Source organism: Coregonus lavaretus (assembly GCF_964263955.1).
Source record: "Coregonus lavaretus genome assembly, contig: HAP1_SCAFFOLD_3225, whole genome shotgun sequence".
Lineage (NCBI taxonomy): Eukaryota > Metazoa > Chordata > Actinopteri > Salmoniformes > Salmonidae > Coregonus > Coregonus lavaretus.
Genome location: NW_028158533.1, coordinates 55,001 through 66,411, shown reverse-complemented (window position 1 = coordinate 66,411; position 11,411 = coordinate 55,001). Strand labels below are relative to the sequence as shown.

General features: G+C 43.3%; 1 protein-coding gene across 1 annotated transcript in view; it reads left to right on the top strand.

Moving 5' to 3' along the window:
- Positions 1 to 2,151: 2,151 nt before the first annotated feature.
- Positions 2,152 to 11,411, top strand: part of LOC311123865 (regulator of G-protein signaling 6-like) — a gene marked incomplete at both ends in the record, with an annotated part of 43,123 nt that continues 33,863 nt past the window's right edge. Inside the window, 5 exons of the mRNA XM_084198086.1 lie at positions 2,152 to 2,282; positions 2,790 to 2,971; positions 5,838 to 5,934; positions 9,944 to 9,994; positions 10,499 to 10,605. Of these exons, the coding sequence (XP_084054212.1) occupies positions 2,152 to 2,282; positions 2,790 to 2,971; positions 5,838 to 5,934; positions 9,944 to 9,994; positions 10,499 to 10,605 (568 nt within the window). The remainder of the gene's footprint in view (positions 2,283 to 2,789; positions 2,972 to 5,837; positions 5,935 to 9,943; positions 9,995 to 10,498; positions 10,606 to 11,411) is intronic.

Below are 11,411 nucleotides of genomic sequence, written 5' to 3'. Positions count from 1 at the left end.
GGAGGGGGGAGGGAGAGAGAGAGAAAGGGAGAGGGAGGGAGGGAGAGATGGAGGGAGAGAGTCTCAGAGACACACAGTAATGAGGGTGTAATGTTGAGTGGTGGAAAAAGTACTCGATTGTCATACTTGAGTAAAAGTAAATGTATCTTAATAGAAAACGACTCAAGTAAAAGTGAAAGTCACCAAAAGAAAATAGTACTTGAGTAAAAGTCTAAAAGTATCTGGTTTTAAATGTACTTAAGTACAGTGGTAGAAAAACTACTCAACCGTCATACTTGAGTAAAAGTAAAAAGTAAAAGTAAATACTATACATCAAATTCCTGATATTAAACAAATAATGAATATGCCTGACGGCACGTTTTTCTTTATTATTTTTTTCAATTTACGGACAGACAGGGGCACACTCTAACACTTAGACATCATTTACAAACGCAGTGTTTGTGTTCAGTGAGTCCGCCAGATCAGAGGCAGTAGGGATAACAAGGCGTTATATTGATACAGTGTTTGTGTTCAGTGAGTCCGCCAGATCAGAGGCAGTAGGGATAACAAGGCGTTATATTGATACAGTGTTTGTGTTCAGTGAGTCCGCCAGATCAGAGGCAGTAGGGATAACAAGGCGTTATATTGATACAGTGTTTGTGTTCAGTGAGTCCGCCAGATCAGAGGCAGTAGGGATAACAAGGCGTTATATTGATACAGTGTTTGTGTTCAGTGAGTCCGCCAGATCAGAGGCAGTAGGGATAACAAGGCGTTATATTGATACAGTGTTTGTGTTCAGTGAGTCCGCCAGATCAGAGGCAGTAGGGATAACAAGGCGTTATATTGATACAGTGTTTGTGTTCAGTGAGTCCGCCAGATCAGAGGCAGTAGGGATAACAAGGCGTTATATTGATACAGTGTTTGTGTTCAGTGAGTCCGCCAGATCAGAGGCAGTAGGGATAACAAGGCGTTATATTGATACAGTGTTTGTGTTCAGTGAGTCCGCCAGATCAGAGGCAGTAGGGATAACAAGGCGTTATATTGATACAGTGTTTGTGTTCAGTGAGCCCGCCAGATCAGAGGCAGTAGGGATAACAAGGCGTTATATTGATACAGTAGGTGTGTGATTTGGACCATATTGCTGTTCTGCCTGAGCATTCGAAATGTAACTTTTGGGTGTCAGGGAAAATGTATGGCAGTAAAAAGTACATCGTTTCTTTAGGAATGTAGTGGAGTAAAAGTTGTCATAAATATAAATATTAAAGTAAAGTACAGATACCCGAAAACCTACTTAAAGCTTCAATATGTGACTTTTTGGGTGACCCGACCAAATTCACATAGAAATATGAGTTATAGATATGTCATTTTCATTGCAAGCCCATCTAATAAATGGTAGATCTGTTCTATGTGCGCTATTTCTATGCTTCATGTTCTTAACTTTTGTTTTTGCGTCTTTTACTTTTGTACACCAGCTTCAAACAGCTGAAAATACAATATCTTTGGTTATGGAAAATAAAAATTTTTCACAGCTGTTTAGATGGTACAATGATTTTATACACTATACTTGCTTGTTTTGTCACATAAACTGAAATTAGGTGAACTATTAGAATTTTAGCAATCAGGAAATGGCTGAACGATTTCTGCATATCGCAACTTTAAGCATAGCCCATATTGATTGATCTGCTGTCAGCCTGACGGGATACGATGTGGTTCATCACACAAGGCCATTAGCTACTCTGTCTGCTCCAGGGTTGGGATCAATTAGAATTGAAAGCAGTCAATTCAGGGAGGGATTTGAACTGAACATTGAAGAATTTAACAACTTTTGAAGTAAATATCTTCTACTTTTCAGTTTATTTAGAAGTCATTGAAAATATGTCCCTGTTTTCAATTACTGAATTGGAATGTCAGTTTACTTCCTGAATTGACTGAACTTCAAACCTGGACTGTTCAGTCTGCTCTGTCTACTATCTCCCTGAACCGGCAGGCTCCTGATAACATTTTATCATTATTGATTGTGATGTTTAGCCTGAGGCTGGTGGTGTCCTTGGCTGTGAAACACGCTGTGTCCTCAACAGCAACCCTGAGTCTCTGGCTGTGTCCTCACAACAACCCTGAGTCTCTGGCTGTGTCCTCACAGCAACCCTGAGTCTCTGGCTGTGTCCTCAACAGCAACCCTGAGTCTCTGGCTGTGTGTCCTCAACACAACCCTGAGTCTCTGGCTGTGTGTCCTCAACACAACCCTGAGTCTCTGGCTGTGTGTCCTCAACACAACCCTGAGTCTCTGGCTGTGTGTCCTCACAGCAACCCTGAGTCTCTGGCTGTGTCCTCAACACAACCCTGAGTCCCTAGCTGTGTCCTCAACACAACCCTGAGTCTCTGGCTGTGTCCTCAACACAACCCTGAGTCTCTGGCTGTGTCCTCAACACAACCCTGAGTCTCTGGCTGTGTCCTCAACACAACCCTGAGTCTCTGGCTGTGTGTCCTCAACACAACCCTGAGTCTCTGGCTGTGTCCTCAACACAACCCTGAGTCTCTGGCTGTGTGTCCTCAACACAACCCTGAGTCTCTGGCTGTGTGTCCTCAACACAACCCTGAGTCTCTGGCTGTGTGTCCTCAACACAACCCTGAGTCTCTGGCTGTGTCCTCAACACAACCCTGAGTCTCTGGCTGTGTCCTCAACACAACCCTGAGTCTCTGGCTGTGTCCTCAACACAACCCTGAGTCTCTGGCTGTGTCCTCACAGCAACCCTGAGTCTCTGGCTGTGTGTCCTCAACACAACCCTGAGTCTCTGGCTGTGTCGTCACAGCAACCCTGAGTCCCTGGCTGTGTCCTCACAGCAACCCTGAGTCTCTGGCTGTGTGTCCTCAACACAACCCTGAGTCTCTGGCTGTGTGTCCTCAACACAACACTGAGTCTCTGGCTGTGTGTCCTCAACACAACCCTGAGTCTCTGGCTGTGTGTCCTCAACACAACCCTGAGTCTCTGGCTGTGTGTCCTCAACACAACACTGAGTCTCTGGCTGTGTCCTCAACACAACCCTGAGTCTCTGGCTGTGTGTCCTCAACACAACCCTGAGTCTCTGGCTGTGTGTCCTCACAGCAACCCTGAGTCTCTGGCTGTGTCCTCACAGCAACCCTGAGTCTCTGGCTGTGTCCTCAACACAACCCTGAGTCTCTGGCTGTGTGTCCTCAACACAACACTGAGTCTCTGGCTGTGTGTCCTCAACACAACCCTGAGTCTCTGGCTGTGTGTCCTCAACACAACCCTGAGTCTCTGGCTGTGTGTCCTCAACACAACACTGAGTCTCTGGCTGTGTCCTCAACACAACCCTGAGTCTCTGGCTGTGTGTCCTCAACACAACCCTGAGTCTCTGGCTGTGTGTCCTCACAGCAACCCTGAGTCTCTGGCTGTGTCCTCACAGCAACCCTGAGTCTCTGGCTGTGTCCTCAACACAACCCTGAGTCTCTGGCTGTGTGTCCTCAACACAACCCTGAGTCTCTGGCTGTGTGTCCTCAACACAACCCTGAGTCTCTGGCTGTTTACTGACTGTAGTACTGTGCTGTTCTTCTGAGGAAACTCTCCTCACCCGTGGTTTCCTTCTTTTTTTTTTAAGTAGAAAATTATGTACTGTAAAATGATCAAATGTAGATGGGATGTTTATACAGCACGAATATCATACACCTTTATCCACAGAGATCCTAGCATTAGATTGAATTATGTGAACAAATTAATGCACAAAGCACAGACTGAGACTCAAGGGAACTCTGACCCAGTGTGGGACTCAAAGTAGAAGTGTTAATGGATGGTGCTTAGTGTTACATTCCTAACACTAAAAGGCTCATATGGGAACATTAAGTCTATATGAGAACATACTGGTAGAGACCAGGGGGATGGGATGTCGATATGAGAACATACTGGTAGAGACCAGGGGGATGGGATGTCTATATGAGAACATACTGGTAGAGACCAGGGGGATGGGATGTCTATATGAGAACATACTGGTAGAGACCAGGGGGATGGGATGTCTATATGAGAACATACTGGTAGAGACCAGGGGGATGGGATGTCTATATGAGAACATACTGGTAGAGACCAGGGGGATGGGATGTCTATATGAGAACATACTGGTAGAGACCAGGGGGATGGGATGTCTATATGAGAACATACTGGTAGAGACCAGGGGGAGTGTGGTGTGGTGTGGTGTGGTGTGGTGTGGTGTGGTGTGTGTGTGTGTGTGTGTGTGTGTGTGTGCGTGCGTGTGTGTGCGTGCATTTGGCTCGTTGTTGATTTAAGTGTCCTCATTTTGTTTCAGAGTTATCTTGTTCTACTAGATTCCTCTCTCTCTCCTCTCTCCCTCTCTCTGAATTCAATTAAATTTAAGGGCTTTATTGGCATGGGAAACGTATGTTAACATTGCCAAAGCAAGTGAAGTAGATAGTAAACAAAAGTGAGATAAACAATAAATATTAACAGTAAACATTACACTCAGAAGTTTCAAAAGAATAAAGACATTTCAAATGTCATATTATGTCTATATACAGTGTTGTAACAATGTGCAAATAGTTAAAGTACAAATGGGAAAATAAATAAACATAAATATGGGTTATATTTACAATGGTGTTTGTTCTTCACTGGTTGCCCTTTTCTTGTGGCAACAGGTCACAACAGGGCTCTCTCTCTGTCTCTGTCTCTGTCTCTGTCTCTGTCTCTGTCTCTGTCTCTGTCTCTGTCTCTCTCTCTCTCTCTGTCTCTGTCTCTGTCTCTGTCTCTCTCTCTCTCTCTCTCTCTCTGTCTCCCTCTTTCTCTCTATCTCTCTCTGTCTCTCTCTCTCTCTCTCTGTCTCGCTCTCTTTGTCTCTCTCTCTCTCTCTCTCTCCCTCTTTCTCTCTCTCTATCTCTCTTACTCCCTATCTCTCTCTCTCTATCTCTCTATCGCTCTCTCTCTCTCTCTCTCTCTCTCTCTCTCTCTCTCTCTCTCTCTCTCTCTCTCTCTCTCTCTCTCTCTCTCTCTCTCTCGCTCTCTCTCTCTCTCTCGCTCTCTTTGTCACTCCCTCTCTCTCTCTCGTTCTCCCTATCTCTCTCTCTCTATCTCTCTTTCTCCCTATCTCTCTCTCTCTCTCTCTCTCTCTTTACCCGTCTCTCTCTCCGGTGGGTTATATACAGTGAGCTCCAACAGTATTGGGACAGTGACACATTTGTTGTTGTTTTGGCTCTGTACTCCAGCATTTTGAATTTGAAATGATACAATGACTCTGAGGTTAAAGTGTAGACTGTCAGCTTTAATTTGAGGGTATTTTCATCCATATCGTTTGAACCGTTTAGAAATTGGGACCAAAAGGTGGGCAATGTGCTCCATTACTGTCTACAGGGATATTAATATGCCTGAGGTGGGCAACATGCTCCATTGCTGGCTACAGGGATATTAATATGCCTGAGGGTGTGTGTGTGTGTGTGTGTGTGTGTGTGTGTGTATGTGTGTGTGTGACTGGAATTCAAATCTCAATTGTCTGGATTTTACTCCAACCCGTCATCCACACATTATTCTCTGTAAGCAGTTGATAGACTTGAGCCTTGTCTTTAATGGTCTGGAACTAAATAGGCTTTAGCTAAGTGTTCAGTAATATGTGATAGGCCTAAAGATATCATGTAATCGGTTGTGACTGTAATTCAGATAACAGTATAATTAGTAATATTAATTAAGATTAGAAAAGTGAATTCCCAAAAAAGGAGCACTGCCTTCATTCTAAAAACTGGGCTAAGTATCTCAGGTGTGTCTTGTGAAATAGATTTGATCTGAATGAGAATAAGCTGCGTCTCTACAGGTGAAATGTGTGATGTACGCTCCTCTCCTGCAGATTGAGGAGATAGTGACCCGTATCCAGGATGAGACTGAGGGTGTTCCCATCAGAACTGTGAAGAGCTTCCTGACCAAGATACCCAGCGTCGTCACAGGTGAGAGTGCAGCTGAGGCCGGCGTGTGTGTGTGTGTGTGTGTGTGTGTGTGTGTGTGTGTGTGTGTGTGTGTGGCCACGGCAACACCAAATAATTGATGACCTCAACCACTCTTATGATTCATCCCCTCTCAGGATATATTACTTTAGTGGGCCATGAGCAGAGAGGCCTATCAATAAACAATATTACTACAGACATATGCACACGGACACAGCGTAGAACCACAAGCCTCTCTCTCTCTCTCTCTCTAACACTATTACTACAGACATATGCACACGGACACAGCGTAGAACCACAAGCCTCTCTCTCTCTCTCTCTCTAACACTATTACTACAGACATATGCACACGGACACAGCGTAGAACCACAAGCCTCTCTCTCTCTCTCTCTCTAACACTATTACTACAGACATATGCACACGGACACAGCGTAGAGCCACAAATCAAATAAATGATGTGGAAGGCAGTGCTTCTATAGTCATTGAGAGGATTGTTCTCTCTCTCTCTCTCTCTCTCTATCTCTATCTCTATCTCTATCTCTATCTCTATCTCGCTCGCTCGCTCGCTCGCTCAATTCAATTCAATTTAAGGGCTTTATTGGCATGGGAAACATATGTTTACATTGCCAAAAGTGAAATAAACAATAAATAATTAACAGTAAACATTACACTCACAAAAGTTCAAAAAGAATAAAGACATTTCAAGTGTCATATTATGTCTATGTACAGAGTTGTAATGATGTGAAAATAGTTAAAGTACAAAAAGGAAAATAAATAAACATAAATATAGGTTGTATTTACAATGGTGTTTGTTCTTCATTGGTTGCCCTTTTCTTGTGGCAACAGGTCACACATATTGCTGCTGTGATGGCACACTGTGGTTTTTCACCTAATAGATATGGTTGTTTATCAAAATTTTATTTTCTTTCGAATTCTTTGTGGGTCTGTGTAATATGAGGGAAATATGAGTCTCTAATATGGTCATACATTTGGCAGGAAGTTAGGAAGTGCAGCTGAGTTTTCACCTCATTTTGTGGGCAGTCTGCCTACGGCGGCCTTTCTAAATAGCAAGGCTATGCTCACAGTGCTGTACATAGTCAAAGATTACCTTAATTTCGGGTCAGTCACAGTGGTTAGGTATTCTGCCACTGTGTACTCTCTGTTCAGGGCCAAATATAATTCTAGTTTGCACAGTTTAAAAAAAAAAATCTTTCCAAATATGTCAAGTGATTCTCTTTATGTTTTCTCATGATTTGGTTGGGTCTAATTGTGTTGCTGTCCTGGGGTCTGTTTGTGTTTGTGAACAGAGCCCAAGGACCAGCTTGTTTAGGGGACTCTTCTCCAAGTTCATCTCTCTGTAGGTGATGACTTTGCTATGGAAGGTTTGGGAATTTCTTCCTTTTCGGTGGTTGTAGAATTTAACGGCTCTTTTCTGGATTTTGATAATTAGCGGTTATCGGCCTAATTCTGCTCTGCATGCATTATTTGGTGTTTTACGTTGTACACAGAGGATATTTTTGCTGAATTCTTGGTTGGAGTCTCAATTTGGTGTTTGTCCCATTTTGTGAATTCTTGGTTGGTGAGCGGACCCCAGACCTCACAACCATAAAGGGCAATGGGTTCTATAACTGATTCAAGTATTTCTAGCCAGATCCTAATTGGTATGTCGAATTTTATGTTCCTTTTGATGGCATAGAAGGCCCTTCTTGCCTTGTCTCTCAGATCGTTCACAGCTTTGTGGAAGTTACCTGTGGCGCTGATGTTTAGGCCGAGGTATGTATAGTTTTTTGTGTGCTCTAGGGCAACGGTGTCTAGATGGAATTTCTATTTGTGGTCCTGGCAACTGGACCTTTTTTGGAACACCATTATTTTTGTCTTACTGAGATTTACTGTCAGGGCCAAGGTCTGACATAATCTGTGCAGAAGATCTAGGTGCTGCTGTAGGCCCTCCTTGGTTGGTGACAGAAGCACCAGATCATCAGCAAACAGTAGACATTTGACTTCAGATTCTAGTAGGGTGAGGCCGGGTGCTGCAGACTGTTCTAGTGCCCTCGCAAATTAGTTGATATATATGTTGAAGAGTGTGGGGCTTAAACTGCATCCCTGTCTCACCCGATGGCCCTGTGGAAAGAAATGTGTGTTTTTTTGCCAATTTTAACCGCACACTTGTTGTTTGTGTACATGGATTTTATAATGTCGTATGTTTTTCCCCCAACACCACTTCCCATCAATTTGTATAGCAGACCCTCATGCCAAATTGAGTCAAAAGCTTTTTTGAAATGAACAAAGCATGAGAAGACTTTGCCTTTGTTTTGGTTTGTTTGTTTGTCAATTAGGGTGTGCAGGGTGAATACGTGGTCTGTCGTACGGTAATTTGGTAAAAAGCCAATTTTCAAATCAAATCAAATCAAATTTTATTGGTCACATGCGCCGAATACAACAGGTGCAGACATTACAGTGAAATGCTTACTTACAGCCCTTAACCAACAGTGCATTTATTTTAAACAAAACAAGTAAGAATAAAACAACAACAAAAAAGGTGTTGAGAAAAAAAGAGCAGAAGTAAAATAAAGTGACAGTAGGGAGGCTATATATACAGGGGGGTACCGTTGCAGAGTCAATGTGCGGGGGCACCGGCTAGTTGAGGTAGTTGAGGTAATATGTACATGTGGGTAGAGTTAAAGTGACTATGCATAAATACTTAACATAAATACTTAACTTTGACATTTGCTCAGTACATTGTTTTCACTGAGGAAATGAACTAGTCTGCTGTTAATGATAATGCAGAGGATTTTCCCAAGGTTGCTGTTGAAGGTCTCCAGATCCCACGGTAGTTATTGGGGTCAAATTTGTCTCCACTTTTGTGGATTGGGGTGATCAGTCCTTGGTTCCAAATATTGGGCAAGATGCCAGAGCTAAGGATGATGTTAAAGAGTTTAAGTATAGCCAATTGGAATTTGTGGTCTGTATTTCATTGAGGATACCATCAACACCACAGGCCTTTTTGGGTTGGAGGGTTTGTATTTTGTCCTGTAGTTCATTCAATGTAATTGGAGAATTACATCCAGTGGGTTCTGGTAGTCTTTAATAGTTGATTCTAAGATTTGCATTTGATCATGTATATTTTTTTGCTGTTCTTTGTTATAGAGCCAAAAAGATTGGAGAAGTGGTTTACCCATACATCTCCGTTTTGGATAGATACCTCTTCGTGTTGTTCTTTGTTTAGTGTACTTTGTTTAGTGTACTCCTGAGTGGCGCAGTGGTCTAAGGCACTGCATCGCAGTGCTAACTGTGTCACTAGAGATCCTGGTTCGAATCCAGGCTCTGTCGCAGCCGGCCGCGACCAGGAGACTCATGGGCGGCGCACAATTGGCCCAGCGTCGTCCAGGGTAGGGGAGGGAATGGCCGGCAGGGATGTAGCTCAGTTGATAGAGCATGGCGTTTGCAACGCCAGGGTTGCGGGTTCGATTCCCACGGGGGGCCAGTATAAAAATAAATAAAAATAAATGTATTCACTAACTGTAAGTCGCTCTGGATAAGAGCGTCTGCTAAAATGACTAAAATGATAGTGTTTTCCAATTTTCCCAGAAGTGGTTAGTCTATGGATTCTTCAATTACATTGAGCTGATTTCTGACATGCTGTTCCTTCTTTTTCCGTAGTGTATTTCTGTATTGTTTTAGTGAGTCACCATAGTGAAGGCGTAGGCTCAGGTTTTCTGGGTCTCTCTCTCTCTCTCTCTCTCTCTCTCTCTCTCTCTCTCTCTCTCTCTCTCTCTCTCTCTCTCTCTCTCTCTCTCTCTCTCACACACACACTCACACACTCACACACTCTCCCCTCTTGCCTTTTCCAATGCAGACAGCTCAAGCTTTTTTTACACCGGGGAGGTTTATATTGAGTAAATAGTAACTACAGTTCTGTGGTCTACCTTTGCCAAAGTAAAGAAAAGCTTACACCTACGTGCGTGTGTGTTGTTCGTCTTCTATAATAGTCTCTGTCTCTTGCCTCTGCCAGGTGCAGACATAGTGCAGTGGCTGATGAAGAACCTAGCCATTGGGGATCCAGGTGGGTAAATGTCATGAAGACAATTTGAAATGCTTTTTTGGAGTTTTGTATTCAATGGCAATTAAAGTTTGTTTAAAGAATGTATTAAACGTGTGATAGACCCTTTATAAACTCTTAATAGAGCACGTATTACATGTTTGTAATTGTCTCTTCCTTGTTACTGTACATTGATATAGTTCAAGATAATGAGCTTTGTGTTCAAATGCAATAATTAAGCAATAAGGCACGAGGGGGTGTGGTATATGGTCAATATACCACGGATAAGGGCTGTTCTTAGCCGTACCACAAACCCCTGAGGTGCCTTATTGCTATTATGAACTGGTTACCAATGTAATTACAGTAGTAAAAATGAATGTATGTTTTGTCATACCCTGATATACCACGGTTGTCAGGGCTCGAACCACCCAGTTTATAAAGTTTATAAATGTGATAAACTCTTACTACAACATTTATTACATGTCAGTAAATCACTGACTGTGTCCCGTCCTTGTCCTTCCCCTGTAGCTGAGGCGATGCACATCGGGAGTCTGATTGCTGCTCATGGATATCTCTTCCCCGTCTCTGATCACGTCCTGTCACTCAAAGACGACGGAACCTTCTATCGCTTCCAGGTGAGCAGTAGGACCATATAAGGCAAGCTTCCAGGTGAGCAGTAGGACCATATAAGCCAGCTTCCAGGTGAGCGGTAGGACCATATAAGCCAGCTTCCAGGTGAGCAGTAGGACCATATAAGGCAAGCTTCCAGGTGAGCAGTAGTACCATATAAGCCAGCTTCCAGGTGAGCAGTAGGACCATATAAACCAGCTTCCAGGTGAGCGGTAGGACCATATAAGGACATTTAATCCCTCTAAAATGAGGCAAAGAGGGATTACATAGGGATCCCAGCAGAGCAAAATTGGTTCTGTGAATGTTCCCAGAACATTGCATTATGTTGTGGGAAAGGTGTAGGAACATTCCCCCGTTAACAGCTAAAAACAAACATTTCATACATCTCTGCACTGAGGAGCCAGATGAAACTCTCAACTGCCAGTGAGTGAAACTGCACCAATGTGAACAGTTGTTCTCCCATGCATGTGTAGGCTACTTCCTACTTCCTACTTCCTACTCTCTTCATGGAGAGAAAAAATGAGAGCGCAAGACAGACATGGACAAAATGCTGCCTCGTGTTAATCTGAATCTGACAGATTGACGAAGTATCAGACACTTTCCATCTCAGGAAAAGGTACTTCCTCTGTTTCCACACAGGGGGTCCATGACCCCATTAAAAATGAATGGTGGAATATCCTGTGAAATATTTATCACAACTGAACCCACAGAGAGAACAGTTAGGGGCCTGTTTACACAAAGCCTCAGAGTAGGAGCGCTGATCTACGATCAGGTCCCACGTAATCCATATATTCATTACGATCTAAAAAGT